General features: G+C 30.8%; 1 protein-coding gene across 1 annotated transcript in view; it reads left to right on the top strand.

Moving 5' to 3' along the window:
* Positions 1 to 18,916, top strand: part of LOC145319491 (uncharacterized) — a 64,813-nt gene extending 45,897 nt beyond the window's left edge. The window contains exons 8-17 of the mRNA XM_080161644.1: positions 4,540 to 4,618; positions 6,836 to 6,929; positions 11,813 to 11,928; positions 12,157 to 12,426; positions 12,881 to 12,967; positions 13,496 to 13,631; positions 14,168 to 14,304; positions 15,303 to 15,365; positions 16,426 to 16,608; positions 17,121 to 18,916. Coding sequence (XP_080017770.1) covers positions 4,540 to 4,618; positions 6,836 to 6,929; positions 11,813 to 11,928; positions 12,157 to 12,426; positions 12,881 to 12,967; positions 13,496 to 13,631; positions 14,168 to 14,304; positions 15,303 to 15,365; positions 16,426 to 16,608; positions 17,121 to 17,221 — 1,266 coding nt within the window. The 3' untranslated portion in view covers positions 17,222 to 18,916. The remainder of the gene's footprint in view (positions 1 to 4,539; positions 4,619 to 6,835; positions 6,930 to 11,812; positions 11,929 to 12,156; positions 12,427 to 12,880; positions 12,968 to 13,495; positions 13,632 to 14,167; positions 14,305 to 15,302; positions 15,366 to 16,425; positions 16,609 to 17,120) is intronic.
* The last annotated feature ends 243 nt before the right edge of the window (positions 18,917 to 19,159 follow it).

The following is a 19,159-nucleotide window of genomic DNA, read 5'->3' as shown; positions in this document are numbered from 1 at the left end:
AAGTAATAACCTTAAAACTATCATTTCATCATCTTTAAATTTTTACAGTTTAGAATATTAACGTCATTCGGGATTTTTTGACCAAAAGTTTTTAAATTTATCCTCTTTTTTCATATCCTTTTAATAAAGTAACAAGATATACTTTCTACATGTGTCTGTGTGTTGTGTACCAAGGGATCTCACTAACCACTGAACCGATATGGTTCTCCTTTACATGGTAGCTTCTCATAGAACCTGGTAAGGTTTATAAATATTTTGGGGGAGAGTACCACCACCCTCCAAAGAGAAATCGCCACTTAAAAATGACCCCCAACACAAGAAAAAATAGAATGAACTTAATGAAATTAATTCTTTTTAAATCTAAAATAAAAATATTGTTGTAGAATTCAATGACCTCTCCCCATCCCAAGTGCCCCTAAAGGCCTCTAGGGGCGTAGCCACTAGTATACTATAAAGAGCTTCATAAAAGTATGTTTTACAATAATTCTCTGCTTTTGGGATTTTAGATTAATTAACATTAGAGTTTTTATGCTTAAAATTAGTAAAGTTTTTACTATGTATAACTATATAATAGGATCAACTTTTTAATTTAAATTTTATAAAGAGAAAATGGAAAATATCTACAAATGTGTAAGATTGACTTACAGATGTGCTATATGCTTGACGTAAAAATGCATGATATTTTATTGCCTATATTCAAATGTCGATTTTATCCATTTGGCAAAAGGGGAAGATAATATTTTTATTGATTCATTGCCTTCAGTTGTTTTCACAATACTACTTATATATATTGCTTAATAAATTATAATTTGGATATTTCTGTTAGCCCTTTCGTCTGAATGTCTGTCTTTCAATAAATTAAATGTTTAAGTTTCGATTTTTAATTCTAATAAACGGGTTTGTCACATTTGAATTCATTTATAAACTTAATAAATGTAGAATCAACTAAACAAAGATGAAAACATCCATAAAAGCGAAGCTGTGTAACGATAGGACAAACGAGCATTAACACTTATAGAGTGACAGAACTGAATAATCAGAATACAAATGTATAACTGTCGAAACAAAATTGTAATTAAATTTGTTGGCATACTTACATGTTTAGTACTTGATTATAGAGATGCTTCGCTTAAAACATTAACTTTGTTGTCCTGGGAATCAGTAATACAAAAATCAGATCAATCGGATAATTATATCACATAAAATTTGTTTTTACTAAAGGAATCAACATGCAAAGTTTAAGATCGATAGGACAATTACAATGTCTAAATTAACGAAAAAATCTATCCGTTACAGACGGACGGACGGACCGTCCCTACTTATAGAAAAGCTTCGCTTTTACAAATAAAGAAATGCAGTTTTAGATTCACACTTTCAGCATTTGATTTGTATCTAAACATTATTCATTGCAATTTCTAAATGGTTTCTTTGCCGTTTTAACAAATGCACTTTATTATTTTTATTCATTTAACATAGTTTTTTTATCATTCTATCTACTTTTCTGATGATCTACAATAATCTGTTTATTACACTAGTCCCCAAAGTTTTATAATAAGGTTTTCTTATTTATTGGCTTAAGAACTTTGAGGACTTTTAATTGGTTGGTTTATTAATATGAGTATTAAAACTTTTCAACCACTAATTGTTATCTATAGAAAGGGTAATTTTGTGTATCATCATTGAGAATGTACATCAATTTATTGGCACCAGTCTTATCCTTTTAGATCCCTGTATACAATTACTTCTATATAATTCTGTTTATTTATCTATTGCCAAGTTTTTTATCTTCCATTAGGATTATTACATATGATGATCAATGCGATACAAAAATCCATCAAACTAGCAGACGAACATTTTGATTAAACTTAGTCACGTTTTAAGTTCCATAATACGAGTGAACTGTTTACATCTGACTTATTATATGGATGAAATGAATAAAAACTGCCTTTTTGAACAAAATTTTAAATCAGTAACGTACTCTGATTGTTACTACATCTGGTCCTATTATTTGATTGTACATCTATAATTTTTATATCCATTTATCTACCTATCTATACTGTTCTGTTCTATTGCAGTAATTCCAATTTATTGTCCTGATCTGAATTCTTAAATGGTCAGAAATAAGGAAAAATGAAACTTTTTCGTTGCGAAGCTACACGTATAAGTAACCTTTGTCTGTAAATTACAAGTTTATTTGGACTCACAGATTTGGATGTCTTGTACCTTTAACACATTTATAAAAGCGGCTTAAGTTGCCTAATTAAAAATGACGTCCTACAATAAAAATAACCAATGATAGGCCAGTTTGAATTGTAATTGACCAGTTGTAAAATGTATACTGGCCCATCATTGGTCATTTGTATTGTATGGCGTCGTTTTTTATTAGGGACTAAAAGCTGCTTCATTTATAATTTTACCTTTTTTTCTTCAGAATTTTTCTTTCTTTTTCCTTTACAAAAACATTAAACTTCACAAAAATAGATAAAAAAAACTTGTATTGCTAATATTTTTTTGTCGCCTTTTGTTGAAAAATTGTACTTGTAAAAAAGTTTTTCTACCATTCATAGTTTAAAATACAAAAATTAGATTTGATGCATTCACAAAAAAGATCAAATCCGCTTAACCTAAGTTTTTTTTTTGATAATAGATGTATCATATATTTGATTTTTTGGTATGGAGTTGCTACGCTTTAGAACATGAAAAAGCTTAAAAGTAATGTGTGATAATTTTTATTCTAATGAACAACAAACTTAAGCTGACTATAGAAAAGCCTTACTTTTGAAAAATTACCTTAATTTGGGATTATGTGTAAAAGTTTTGGTATTCATTGAAAATATATTTTTAGTAGCGCAGTCCTTCTTTAACTTGAGTATTTTTCTATACGTACATTCGTCTGATTCAATAACTTTTATGTTTCATGACGAATTTTTTAAAATTCGAAAACCAAATTACAATCAAACTGAAATTTCTCTTTTATCATAATCATTACAAAAATTGTTTTACATTCCCAATTTTAATAAACACAATAACCCCTTCTACATTAAAAAAAATAGTATTAGAAAAGTGTATGCAATTCTATTTTGTACCAACGTATTAAAGTCCCCAAAGTTTTTATGTAAACAAAAAAGAGAAAATATTATAAAACTTAAGATAATAATACAATTTACAGTCCAGTGTCCCCTCATTCCCTGACAAAATCTATATTATTTGTTGGGTATAGTCCCCTTCGTGGCAACGCACCTTAATGGGCGATTCTTCGTATTTTTCACAGTAGCTTTTCTCCTATTTATAGCCCCTGCGGAGGGCTCTAACACCGTGGGGCAATCCCCTAACCCAATATAACCTGACCTAAAACAACCTATAAAAAAAGCCATTTTAAAAATACGACGAACCGCCCCTTAAGGGGCGTTGCCACGAAAGGGACTATTCCCTTTTTGTTTAATACTTTTCTGTTCCTTTTTATCTAAAATATTTAGTTATGGGTTTAGTTATCCTTGTTATACTTTGTGAATAATTAATTTGGCCTGAGAGTAAAATCGTGTTAACTTTAAACTTTCAATAACATTTATATATGGATGTGACGTAGGTCTATCTACCTAATTATTAAATACTAGAGGTCTCTAGGGGCACTTGTGGGGAGGTGTTGATTCCGACAACCCAATTTTTTGTGTTTTAAGATTAAAAAGAAAAATAATTATTTTTTTTTTTGGGGGGGGGGTATAGGGGTGTCCGATTCGCTAAGAAAATAGCTTAAAACCATCACAAGACCAGTAGGCATATTCCCGGAAGATAAGAGCCCAATTTGTTTCTAATTTGTATTATAGATATAGTGACAATTGTGAGAAGGGGAGTGGGTGGAGAAAGTCAACCCTTTAGTTTTAATTATAGTTTCAAAAAGAAAAGGGAAAAATCTTTAAAGGGAGGTTTATTTTCTAGGGGCGATTTCTCTTTGAAGAACATAAGTACTCTCCTCCAAATCAGTCATAAATCTTCCTTAGAGCTACTTTAAGCCTTACTGTATAGGAGAATCTTATCGGTCTAGGGTTAAGAGATATTATTGAGACTGACCCTGTTACTTTATTATAAGGATATCTATCCTGTTTTAATATAATTTATATAAATAAATAAATAAAAAATCAAACGCCATGTTAAAGTCAAACAAACTCTATATCTAATTATCTAACTATCTATTCTAGGTTGATACAGGTACAGAGAGTGCCAGCCTATCTAATTATCTAACTATCTATTCTAGGTTGAGACAGGTACAGAGAGTGCCAGCCTATCTAATTATCTAACTATCTATTCTAGGTTGAGACAGGTATAGAGAGTGCCAGCCTATCTAATTATCTAACTATCTATTCTAGGTTGAGACAGGTACAGAGAGTGCCAGCCTATCTAATTATCTAACTATCTATTCTAGGTTGAGACAGGTAAAGAGAGTGCCAGCCTATCTAATTATCTAACTATCTATTCTAGGTTGAGACAGGTACAGAGAGTGCCAGCCTATCTAATTATCTAACTATCTATTGACTATTCTAGGTTGAGACAGGTACAGAGAGTGCCAGCCGAAGGTTAGCCAGAGTTGGAGCTGTTAATGCTGCTGAAAAATACGCACAAGGTACATATTCATTTTTAATAACAAAGCTACTCTATTATTCACTTTGTCTGTTCGTCAGTCAGTCAAATGGAGGAAATGTGATTTTCTCTGCTGCTATTGAAGATAAATGGCTGAAATTTCTGGTGAAGATTCCCTGTTTTCTAATAAGAGTCGTAAACAGTTTGTTTAATTTAGAATTAAATTAAACAGCAAAGCCAAACATTTATCTGATACCTAATTTCTCAAAGTAGGGTTGAGACATTGGACTGTGAATTACAATTTGGTTGCTCATAACAATGTAAATTGGGGATGTACATCAATTTATCAGTCATTGTGCTATTCCTGTAAATGGTGTAAGTAAACGTGGAAACTTGGAGCTACATACATATATCCACACCTAACAACCCTGTTAGCAATAATGTTTCTATTCCATGAAAGTTTTACTTAACCAGGATGACTACATCCCAAAAAGTGAAGCTCTGAAACGGTAGAATAAATGATAGCACTTGTAGAGTGTCAGAACTAAATGTATAAAATCTCAACAAAATTGTTTAAAAACTGCTTAAATAGAGGATACTGCTTAAGGACACTGACATACTTACATTTTAAGGACTTAATTTTAGAGATGCTTTGCTTTCAAAAACTAGAAACTTTTATTTTGTACGGAAATATTCTTTGTACAGGAGACACACAATTATTTGACAGTTTCGAGTCTTTACCCTAAACACATAGGTAAAGAGATATGTCAGAAGCATGACAGTTTGGTTATTGCAGGATCTTATAAAAAGAATCAAATAGATTATAATTAGTTGGTTTTTTGGCTGGAGTCCAAGCTATGGATAAAGGGGGTAATGTGCGTATTACCCAACCCCATAAAGTAATAAAAATATTTTTGTTTCTAAAATATAATTTCCAATTACAACAGCATAGTTAGGATAGGTTAAATAGTATAAATAGTGATTGTTAACAGGGTACCCATAGCAAAAGTTTGTGGATTGTTTGAAATTGTAAATGCAGGGGGCTCGGCTTACAAAACTTTACAATTCAAACATTCAGCTGAATTTGAGACAAGGAGATCAGAGTTCGGTTCTTAAGCAATAGATTATTAGTTATTTATTTCATCGTATTGTAGACAGCTTTTTGCGGATTTTAAAATGGAAAATTATAAGATAAAGATGTTCTGTCCGAAGGCCCGGGCTAACAAAATATGCTAATTATATGATAATTATTTCAATATTCGTGGAAAATTGTCTGTAATTCGATGCTATACATTATTTTCTAGTAATGGTTATAGAGTTGCCAAGTTATCTTAATTGTATCTTGTGTCACTATGAAAGTTAATTATCATTTAAAGTTAAAAATCGATAGAAATATTCTAACATGGCTAAAGCTAATTGTATTAAAGACTTTTTTAGTCAATATTGGTCGCCCTAATATAAATAGGATCCTATTTATTTAAGAACACCTCTCGAATATATGAGTATGGGTTACCATTTCAAATGATTTTAATCAATTCATTTATGAAAATTAAAATTCAATAGTAATATCTAAATCAAGGTTTAAACTGTGGCTATGTTTTTTTAACCGTTAGAAAGTTGATTTTACTTGTCAAATTCGAAATGAACCATAAAATAAACACATTCTATTATTTTCTAATTTTTTCCTGTACATTTAATTTACCAATTTACATCTTTTACAACTATTGACACAAAATACAAACATTTGGATGAATTGTTTAAAAAATACAGGATTTTTATGGGCTGGAGCTAGGCTGCAAAATATAAAAATATATCATTGAGAAAAAATATTCAATAGTTGCTATCAACATAATTTTTTTCCTGATGCAAAAACTTTACATTTTTTTGTATTTTCATTTTAAATCTTTGTAGTATAGTTACTAAAATTTCATTATTTTGTTATTCTTTATCGGCCACAGAATCCTCTGACATTGTGTTGATAATAAAATATGACTACGAAACCGATTAATATCCGATGGATTTGAACCTTTGTTCAGCCATACAGAAAACATTATGTATAGCAACGTTTTACAGACCTATGATTTATAAAATAAAAATCATAAAAACAAAATCTGTATGTTATCCCAGAGGGTTTAAATTTTAAAATCTGCAGAAAGCTGTCTATAATACGTTGCGATAAATAACTATTAAATTTTTTTTTATGAAAAAAGTTTCGTGATTCAAAAGTATTCATCAATTGAAATAGTGAATTTATTTTTAGGTTCTCCTGCAGACTTTGGGAAGCCAAGTTTTTATTCAAAAGAAAGGAAAAACAGTGTTCAGTCATATAACAGACCTGTTGTAGATTTAATAAGGTAAATTCATTGATTGGTTGACTTACTAAAGCGATGATACTCCTGCTACATGATCGATCTAGGAACAAAAAATTTCATTTTTTCCATTCTCCAAACTTAAAAATTAAAAGTTGTTCTCTAATTCACTCGCTCAAAGACTTTTGGTACTTTATTAAATCTTGGTTTAGAATACTAGACTCCACTTTTTTCTGAGATTGTGTTAAATTTATCATCCATTGTCTTATCCCATCTTAATTTTCTACAGAATACTGATTTTTGCAATAATCAGAATTTTTAAAAGTTTCAATAAATTCACGGTACCCCTCAATAGGTAGACAGATAAGAACAAGGACATAGATAGATAGTTATAAAGAGGTTAACCAAACTTCCCCAATTTGTTTCAACTTAGGAAAAAAAATCCGCGAATTTGTGAGAAAAAGTAATTTGTCTTGGAAAATTTCTCGACTTATAAAAGTGTTTCTTATTTGTTACCAAAATTTTATGTGTTATGAAAAATTACTAGATTCTTTTCATTTAAATCATTTAAAAAACCGGTAGTCTAAAATAAGCTAGGCGTGTGAAAGGCGGTGTAAAGTGGTGTCAACGCCCACCTAAAAATCAAAATTTGGTTGGGGCTTTTATTTTTACACACCTCCAAGAATAAAAACCCCCTTTCAAAACTTTGTCTTTGAATTAATATACAAATATATCTTTTATCAATTTAAATCATTTTTACGAGGTATAATTTATATAATTTATATTTTGTATTTAATTACATTGTAGAAACACTTTGCCCCCTCAAGAACTTAAATTTAGATCTAAAAATAAAATATTTTTAGATTTTCTGAACCAAATAAAATTTGATCTATTTCAATTTTTGCCTTTTCCTTTCACTGCTAAATGATTCATCATTCATTAAGATATTTTTAGAATTTCAGCAAATATTTGAAATTGAAGAAATTTATTGAAATTAATTTCATTATTTCCAAATACTCAATTTGTTTGATTTTATAGCTATATCTTATGTAAAATACACCAAATAAGATACAGATTTTTAAAAAAATTATAAGTTTCTCTTATAATTCTTTGATTTTAAAATTGTCTACTCTAAGGAAAAACTAAATTGCCACTTTAGTATAAAAAATCATTTGAATTTGAATACTTTTAGTTTAAGCAAACTAATCATGATTTTATGGACTGTAAATTTTATGCTTAATAATTAAAGTATTATTCTAAATCTTTGGTTACTAGTATTAAGTAAAGTATAATGGCCTTTCCTGTGAGTAACATAGAATCTCACGATTTATCTTATTATTTATAACACTTTTTTTTCTTCTTAACTTCTTAGGGATAAAATTTCCGGATATTGTCCCTTTCGTGGCAACGCCTCTTAAGGGGCGATTCGTCGTAATTTTACAGTAATTTTTGATAGGTTATTTAAGGTTAGGTTAAGTTAGGTTATGCAATTGCCCCGCAGGGTAAGCCCCCCGAAGGGGCTAGACATAGGGGAAAAGCTAATGTGAAAATACGACGAAGCCAGGAAAGGGACAATACCCAAACTTTCCTTGTTTTATAATGATCATAAAAGTTGGAAAAGTTTACATTTTTTTTCATAAATCTTGTACATGCATTAGATTTTAAGTAGCGCATAAACTTAATAAATCAGGTTTATTATTTAGAATTTAAATAAAGTCGTTTATATTATTATTCAATCTTTATATTTGTTTACGTATACGATCTATTTGATTTCATTATCCTTTAAATTTTATCTGGAGTACTTAACTGGGATTTTTCATCTAAAAAATGGTTAAGCTTGTTTTTGCTTTGCTACCTACAAACTCAACTATCCTTGTTTTGGAGATTATATATTATAGCATATTCCGTTTGTATGCAGAAATAGCGCAGATATTTTTCTTATTTCCCATTTAAAATCTCATAAAATATGATTGATTTTTGTTTTGAATAGGCAGAAATGCAAAAGCCCTAATAGATGCATGAATAGATTACAATGTTTTAGGAAAGATTTTAAGGGGTAAGAAAATTGGCGAGATATTGATGTACATCCCCAATGATGATAAAAAAAACAACATAACCTCATCACTAGATCAAAGTTTTGATCAATATATCATGGTTTAAAGAAGTAAAACTTAATGTAACCTTTTGGTACTAGATAATTTACAATACAATGTCCTCTCCCTCCAGGAGAAAGATAGAAAAATGATAACGTAACCAAGTTACCAAGTAACCAAGTTACCAAGTAACCAAGTTACTACCCAACCCTTTAATTTCACGATCTTAATCGGAGAGTCCTAACTTTGCATGGAACTTGGTTGCAAGGATCTAAAGGGATAAAACAATGGCAGATAAATTTATATACATTCTTAATAAGACACACAAAAAAAAAACAATTACCCGTCATCGTAAATTGTAGATTAAAATTAGTGGTTGAAACGTATGAACACTCCACTAAATAAATCAAAATTCACTAAAAGTCACCACATTTGTTAAGCCAACGAATAAGAAAACGTTATTGTAAATTTTTTGGGACTAGTGTAATGTACAGTAGGGTTGGGGCGGATATCCGGTCTTATTGGTTATCCGGCCGGATATATGGCCATTTTTGATATCCGGCCGGATTTTGGATATTAAAACTATCCGGTTACATGATATCCGGCTGATTTTCGACGCCAGATATCCGGTTTTCTGGCCGGATATCCGGTAAATTGCCGGATATCGAACATTGGCCAGATATCCGGCCGGAACCGAATATCCGGCATTATAAATCAGCCAAATATCCGGTATCAGGTATCCGGCCAAAAAAGTATCCGGCCCAACCCTAATTTACAGTCCATGTTTCCCTCTCTCATTCTTACTAGGTTGCATCCTTTTATAAGCAAAGACATTTTCCATACTCTTACTATCAATTTTCCATACTGTTACTATCAATTACCTGAATTTGGTTCAATTTTTAATATCTCTAGTTTTATCCCACCGTATGTCATAAAATAATGACAACATCCATAAAAGCGAAGCTCTGAAATGGTAGGACAAACGAACATTAACACTTGCAGAGTATAAGAACTGAATAAGCAAAATTCAAGTTTATAAGATCTAAACAAATCTGTAAGAAATTTGTTTTAAAACTGCTTAAAAGGTGGATACTGTTAAAGGGAAAACTTACATTTTTTGGACTTGATCATAGAGATGCTTTGCATTAAAGATTGTTGTCAAAAATGTAAAAAATCAACATGTTTAAAATGAACGTATAAACATTCATGTAACGATTATAGAGTTGCTACGCTTTCGAAATCGTAACCAAATAGTATAGGAATCATCATGCAAAGTTTGAAATCTATAGGACAATTCTAACATTGTAACAGATCGACCATAATTATAGAAACGCTTCGCTTTTTAAAATGTCCTGTTTTGCCAATTGTGATGCCGGGAAGAAAACAAAGGCTGTGTTGTGTGCCCGTTGCAGTGCATACAAATATCTTTCAATTGGGCACAAAAGTTTTGTAGCGTACCTGCTCTTCAATTGTCCCCAAACTACGCCACGTAGTATTAAAAGTTCCAAGAAACCACTAAAAAAACGTAATATCAGACGTTAAACTTAAAATTTTATTGAAATCAAAAGTTTTGTAATCATGATCACTCATTTGTTGGCTTAAAAACTTTTGGGAATTATTATAAAATCTTTATAAAATCTTTATTGGTTGGTACCAACTAGAAGTGTCAAAACTTTTCAAGGGATATTCAGATCAAAAGAATCATGGATAATAGGACTGAATCATATGGTTCAAAATTATGTCACAATTCAAAATTAGCTGGGAAATTTTGGGATATTTGTTGGCCTTGTGGTTTCTTACCCCATTGGAAATTGAATTTTATGGAAAATATTTGTGGCAAAGCACAACCAGAAAAGTATAAACTCCATGGATAATAGGACTTTGTATCTTTAAAAGTATTATTTTTTTTAAATAAAATTTTATCCTTTATACTAAAATAGCTGAATATATATGCATGTATTATACATGCGAGGTATTAGTCCTAGGCAGGTTTTAGTCTGTTTTTGAGTAGTCATTTGACTTATCATACTTATATATGTGACTTATAGCCTTAAACCGGCCATAGACCAAAACAAAGTTTCATATAATTTTTCAAAGTATAAAAAGACAATGACATAAAACCAAGTTTTACAGAAATTGGATAAAAGAAAGTAAAATATTTTTTATGTCCAGGTGACCAATCCCTATTTAACATGTAAGATAGCCAGCCCAGCCAAAATTAAATTATCTTATCCTATTGAATTGTTAATGTTTGCACATTTTAACATAAATACTATCAACATTATGCAAATTCTAATTTTTCTCCGTTCATTCAACTGCACAAACAGTAAACAAAATAGGAAGATAAAAGAAAAAAAATTGCATTGGGTTTAAGACATTTTTATACATTAAATGACATTAAAGAAAATAAAATGAATAGCTTCTTAAAGAATATTTGTAAAAAAAAACATTTTGTTCTTTTGAAATTACTAACAAGCCTAAAAGTATTACTATAAACAAGAATTACAACATCCATAAAAGTGAAGCCCTGAAAAGGTGGGACAAACGAACATTAACACTTCTAGTGTAAGAACTGAATAAGCATAATAGTATTGCATAAGTCTAAACAAAAGTGTACATAAACTTGGTGCAAAACTTCTTAAATACAGGATACTGATTAAGAACATACTTACATTTTTAGGATTAACTGGACGGAGCGGCCCTAATTATAGAAAAGCTTTGCATTTTAAAAATACCATTTGCTAAACGTTACTCGTAGTTGATAATACAATTTTATGGCATTCCAACTATTGTTACTTGAAATTATTAAAAATCAACTAAATCATTTTTTTTTAGGGAAATGTTGATTAGAAATACGAGTAGCTCCTCTCCTGGGCAGCCCTACTACCCCCCACCACCATCCAGCTACAATAATGTTAACCAATCTGCACAAGCCCAATATTATTTCCCAGGCATAATACTTAAAGATTTATTTACTGATTTATGCTAGGGGTGCAGCTACTAGTATTATTGATGTAGTAGAAGCACTACTAAAATGTAACAAAAATACAGCATTACCCATAAAAAGTATTTTTTTTAGGATTTACATCTCTTATTTCTTAATGTAAACACTAAAAAAACCTTTTTATGAATCATGCTTTTTAACAACGAGTATAATCTAATTTAAGTATTAACCCCAGGAAGTAACAACGCTTTCTCTAACGACAGTCCTGCCCTGCCCTCACCCCCCGTAACCACCGAAGGCCCGCTCATGGATAGAAACAAGAAACAGAATGTGGTAACGAACACAGCCTATGATAAGAATATGAACAGGGTAAACAGCAATGATAGAAATTGGGCGGGAGGCAATGGAAGATCCACGGATTATGAGAGAGAGGAAAAGAATTGGGGGCCGGTGAATGAATATCATAAAGACAGAAAAGAAAACCCAAGATATAACAAAAAAACAGGTACAACATTTTTCAAATTTAACGTCAATATGATTTTTATAAATTCTGAAAAAAAATGTTCAATGTTATTGGTTTTTAGTTTTCCGAAGTTTCATGTTTAAAATAGACATACGGACTTTTTAGTAGTGATTATAGAGGGGTTTCTTTTTCTGAATAGTACCCAACTGTTACAGGAATAAATCGATAGAACAATTATAAATCAGATTTATCCGTTATGGAAGGACCGACCTTTTTAATCTTCGCTTAAAAAAATTGCTAATTCAAATTAGCTGAGGGAACTGACATTATAGAAGAGGGAAAGAGAAAGGGAAGGGGAAAATAAACCACCTAGAAAAGAGATGGGTTATAGGGTATTTCCTGATGCTAATATAATAGGTAGGCCAAAAGTAGTCACATCTATCCCCACTTTGCTTGGGCACTATAGAGAGCTACGATGAAACAGGTTATATTTTAGGATATGACTGCAAATCTAGAGATGGGGTGGAAGAAATGGAAGCCCCCTCAGCTAGAGGACTTGTTATCCATGATCAGACATCTAAAGGTATCTATCTATCCAGGGGCGTGTAGGAGAAGGGAGCATGGGGATGTCAACACCTCCCCCTAAAATATAAATTGGGAAGGTTTGACACTTTCTTTTCAATTTTCACACCCTTTTGACACATCTCCTACATCTAGATTTTTTTATTGATTTACAATCAGACGACTGTTAAAGTCAAATAAACACAAATAGCTATATATTATCTATATATGCCTCTAAGACTCTATCCATCTACCTGTCTACTTATCTATCTATGTCTCAACGACTCTTTTATACACAATCAAACGCCATGGTAAAGTCAAACTAACAAAATTTGCTATTTTCTGACTAACTATATTACTATCTATCTATCTATGCCTCTAAGACGCTATCCATTTTCCTGCAAGGCTATCTATCTATCTACCTATCTGACTATCTATCTTTGTCACTAAATCTTTTTGATACATGGTAATGTCAAACTAACGTAAATTGCTATCTATTTAACTATTTGGCTATGCATCTATATATCTAAATCTATCTATCTATCTATAGAAGATGGTGACTATGGATATGATGATCCTGAAGGATATGAATATGAGGAATATGAATCAGACGCTACAGGAGAAGAAGAACAGGAGGAAGAAGCTGGATTTGGCATTGCTCACAGCAAGATGGATCCTACAACGAGGTATGAATGTTAAAAACTCAAAATTGAGCCAGTTCTTTAGGAGACAGTGAGACTTAGATTGGCATCTGTATTCATTTGCATATTTTTATCCTTTATTATTTGATAAGCTTTTTAAAAAAATGTTATCTTTATTACATTGACCTAACTAAAGTGTTTGGTGTCCATAAGGATTTTTTTTCACAAATAATATTTTTGTTAAGTTTCTTTCATTCATATTGATTTAGAAATAATATATTTACTATTTATTCTAGCATCATGGCCAAATCCTTCGGTACCATAAGATCCACATGCATTTATAATGAATATACATCAGATCAAATTGAGTTTGTGTTATCCAATCAAAGACACCTTATCAAATCAAACTATTCTGTCTGATTTTCAATATATGTAGTTTTCAAATAAAATAGAAAAAAATCACGGAACCTCGGTGAGATAAAGAGGTTTCGTGATTTGTATTCATTTTTCTAAGCAAAGTGCATAAAAAATTTCTAATTAGCCTGCTGGATTATGAATGCTTTTATTCTTGTTGTATTTAGGTCTCCTGGAGATGAGGCTTTCGAGGAGCTGCGCCACATGATCCAGGGGACAAAGAAAGAGGACGGACTAGGACCTCTAAAGCTGACCCTACTACTAACCTCGCTTCTCACAGGGTCTCTGCTGTTTATCTTAATAGGTAATTATGTGTAGTTTTACAATAAGCGCTGCTACTCTAAATGCTTACTAGCAACTGTGGTTCTAGTATCTAGGGGCTCTGTAATTTAAAAGGATAAGAAAAATAGCATAAAACCATCCTTGAATTCAAGTGAAACTTCTTTAAATGGAAAACATTTTTGGTTCAGTGGCTAGTGACTCGAGGACTTCATGAAGAAAAGATCTCATTATTTTAAATAATAGGGTTTTATTGTTGGGTAATCATTGGGTAAGCCCTAAGACTTCAAGGATAGCCATGTTTTTGTTTTATTTCAATATTCTTTTTCTGTTTCCCCAATGTGCCTAGTCGAGCCCAAAACACCCTCACCCTTTTCAAAAAAATATCTTGGTAGATAAAGAGGGATAGTTTTCTCCTTTAGGTCAGCCCCTATTATTTTCAATTTTTTAACAAAGGGGGGGTTCTTTTTTTCGCGAGGCACTGCAATTTTTTCACTTTAATCATTATAAAAAATTTCTCTCTGTTATTTATAAATGTTTATTTCTTTTTATATTGATTTTAAAATATATGTAAAATCTTTATTTCTTTGTAACAATTATACGTTTCAAATACTTTCAAAGGACAAAAATATATTTATATAAGAGGATTTGTCTTTTTTAAAAATCTTCAAATAATTGGTGGCCATTTTTAGAATAAAAGTTATACATGTCAGGGAGGAAGGGGACATTAGGCTGTTTATTACACTAGTCTCCTAAGTTTTGTCATAACGTTTTCTTAGTCATTGGTTAACTAACAACTTTGGGGACTTCTATTGAATTTTGATTAGTTTACTCATTAAGTTGAGTGTCAACACGCTTCAACCACTAATTATAAAATACAGAAGGGGTAATATTTTGTTTAGCATACTTGGTGATGTAAAACAATTTATCGGCCTTTGTCTTATCCCTTTAGCTCCCTGGTCTCATAAGCATTATTTAGCAGAAACATCAATAATTAGAGAGAAATATGTATTTTTAATTCAGGAATTATAATACGAAACAAGATTCGGGCCCAGAGATTCAAGATCCTCAATAATTCTGAGCTAGGTAACAAATTACATTTTTTGTTATTTGGTTTTAAATTTAAATAAAATTTAGAGCTTTCCTTCAAAAAAACCCGCCCCCTGCTTTTGAAATAATTTGTAGTTATGGGTGTAGGGGGTAATTTTGTTTTATTTTGTACCAAACCTTAACCTTGCAGACAAATAAAATATCTACGGTTTCCAAACCCTGTAAGAATGTACCTAATTCAACCTAACCTAACTTAGCCTTACCAATTAACAACAAAAATAATTACCCATCGCCTCGCAGTTTTTATTATTTTCATTATATGGAAGAAATGTGTGTGTGTGTGTGTGTGTGTGTGTGTGTGGAGGGGGGGGGGGGGGAGGTTGTGCTCTAATAAGCACTTTAAGGGAAACCAGCGAAGTTTTAAAAGCAATGTACTTAATGGACTGGGTATGTGGATTTTATAATAGAAGATAAATCAATAACATTTTTAAAACTATTCTAAAGAAATATAAAATAGATTTCTTTTTAAATTTCAAGAAAAACATTCATATCTTTGTTCTTTTTTAGCTCTTTAAATCAAAATCTATTCAGCCAAATCTGTAAAAAAAGACCCATAAAATTTGGTAATTAAAACTGATTACGTTATTTTTACATAAAATCCACGAAAGTTTCGATTTTTGATGTGTTAAGATTTATTTTGGTTCCGCCGGATAAATCTCTTGCAGTGATACGCAAACTCCAAAGGGAAGGGGGGAATAGGAGAACCCAAATATGACTTGGTTATAAAACTTTGAGTACCAGTGGTATTTACAGTCCACATGTCCACTTCGTCCCCCTTGGGTTTGGTGGAATTAGTGAAGATTTGTTGTTTCGTTAAAATGAAACCGATTTTTTTAAAATTACTCAGCTTATACCAATGACGAAATTTATTCGGATAAAATATCAAAACTATTATGTGTGTTTCAGCTGTCGTTGGGGGTGAGCAATACTTAGTAGAATTGACGACCTTTTTATCCTCCCCCCCCCAAATATTATTTTAGATTTATTTTGCTTGTTGGTTATACCTTATTTCTGATTACTCATTGTTTTGTTGCAGGTGAACAGCGGACGACACCGCTGCACTCCATAACTGGAACCGCCGGCAGTACAGGAGTCCTGAATGAGGCGGCCTGCCTGCCAAAGCCTATCTCAGATGTCGAGTTGGAGTGCTCGCCCATCGAGGAGGTCACAATACCCCTGGCGGTTGCACGCTCTCTCAAAAATATTAGAAAATCAGCAGGTATTTGTTTATATAGCTATCAATTGTACTTTTAATTTAAAAATGACAGTAAGGTGTAATGCAATTTTATCAATGAAGAACCCAGTAAAAGTGTCTGACTATGACGTCAGAAAAAATTAACAATTAACCAATGAGAGACCGCTATATATTTTACCATTGGTCAATTACAGTGAATACTGGCTTCTCATTGGTTAATTGTTATTTTTTTCTTACGTCATAGTTCGACACTTTTACGAGGTTCATCAATGAATCAATCTACGGTTGAAATCGAACCATGTACCACCAGTACTCAAAACTATTAATTAGGGATCTAAAGGGATAAAACAATGGCTGATAAATTGATGTAAATTGAATATCCCCAAAGATGATACAAAAAAATTAACCCTTCTGTAGATTACAATTAGTGGTTGAACCTTTTGGACAATAAACTAACTGAACCAAAAGTTGTTACAAACGTATTAACAAAAAAGAACACTAAACTAATGCACACCAAAAATACATTTTTTTTTTAGAAACCAGGGAAAGTATTCGACAAGATTCCACAGAGTCCGGCACAACAGTTCACTCCTGTATTGTCGACGAGAAGGGAAAAACTCAGCTGAAAACATCATAAGTTAACACTTGAAATAAACCTTTTTCATACAGTTAATTCGACCAATATTGTATTAATGTAAATTTCGTCCGATAACCATGGCTTAAAATTCTAATAGTCAAAAAAATTTAAAAAGAAAAATAATATGATTTTAAAAAAAACTTGTTAATCCCTTTATTTAAAATTCAACCATGGGTTATTTTTTTATATTTATTTTCAGTAGTAAAGCAACTTTATAACTATGGCATCATGTACTATCTGTATTCTTTAAAATTTAGTCAAAGTAATGTCATTTTTAGTGATTTATTGACTTTATTTCCCAATACCCGAATATATAAATAAAAATAAATATTTGCGAGTCATATTTGCAAGTATTTGTTCATACTTTTACCTCCATATTGCTGCGCTACTTATAAAATTCAAATACTTGAATTTCTTTTTTTTTACAGAGCTTATAGCTAAAATTAAAATAAATTTTTTTATTAGAATTGTATACTAAGTATATATAACACTGTAAAATAAAATTAAAATGGAAGAAAAAAGCACAAAAATTTTGGCAAAGCGCCTGATAAATTGATCTCAACTATGTTGTTGTCAGGAAGGGATGGGACACTTGGACTGTAAATTAGATAGGTACCCAAAGTTTGGTATATATGTAACTTAATTAATATTGAGTTATTAATGAGTTGGTGCAGTGTTTAAACTTTTCCACCAATAATTTACAAAAAGGGTAAATTTGTTTATTTCATCAGGGGGTGTCCATAAATCTAGCGTCCATTATCTTATCCCTTCAGATCCCTGATTGTTTTTTTTTTATTTCATTTATTTAAAAGTCCGCCTCAAAAATAATCCAGTTTTATTTTTATATCATCAATAAATGTAAATGTACGTAAATATTGTTGTTTTCATATAAATTAATAAATGTATAAATTTAAAATATATGAATTTTATAGCAAATTTAAATACTGCTTTCATAATCAATCAGCTTTGATACAATAATAATAATATCAATGTGCTTACAAAGATAAAATAGCTTTTAAGATAAAAATTTCAAAATCTTTGCTTTTTATTTTCTAAATACTTTCTGAAAAAAGCTACAATCTTTCTAAATTTGATAGAATTTATAAGTGCAAGACTTTTTAAAATATCTCTGTAATTTTTTTTGATGCTAGAAAATGTCTAAAAAATCACGAAACCTTAGAAAGTAAAAAAAAATCACACAACCTAGGAGGAAAAAAACTCTACCTAGCTAGTAATAAAATTTTAGAATTACAAAAAAAATAATAAATTTTTATATTTTATACTAAAAAAAGTTTATTTGCAGTTTCAGGAAACATAAAACAGAGTGGATTATTTATGTTTTCCAAAATGCTAAACTAATTTATCTATTTAAATCGCGTAAAAAAGACACAGTATCCTACTATTATTAAACATACTTTGTTGCAATAACTTTATGTTTTTAGATTTTTTTGGTAAGCCTTCTTTTTTAACGCGTGAATAAGATAGCTTGTGTGGTCAGCCAAAATAAGAGGAGGAAAATGTGTCTTTTTCATGTGATCTTTAATTTCAAAAGGGAAATGATTGTTAAAGTTAAATGATTTAATATGAAAGAACCAATGTATGTATACAAGTTTAATTTTGTAATTAAACTTTGTTAACTAATATGATAAAACATAAATTATTATGATAAATAGAATAATAAATCTAATAAATTTTGTTGTTGTTTTGTTTGATTACATTTTTTTGCATGGATTGGCGAATTGGCAGCTTTGCTAAAAAATTTCATCGGTCGCCATTTTTATCAATATTTTGAAATAAATTACCTTAATAGCTTCAACCCAGGGATCTAAGTGATAAAACAATGGCTGATAAATTGATTTATATCCCTAATAATAATACACAAATTTACCCCTTCTGTAGAATCTAAATAATGGTTGAAACGTTTAAACACTCTGTGTT

This window comes from Acartia tonsa, chromosome 5 (assembly GCF_053477335.1).
Source record: "Acartia tonsa isolate MP-2025a chromosome 5, ASM5347733v1, whole genome shotgun sequence".
In the NCBI taxonomy this organism is placed as follows: domain Eukaryota; kingdom Metazoa; phylum Arthropoda; class Copepoda; order Calanoida; family Acartiidae; genus Acartia; species Acartia tonsa.
The sequence above is the reverse complement of the archived record's forward strand: the minus strand, read 5'-3'. Positions and strand labels throughout refer to the sequence as shown.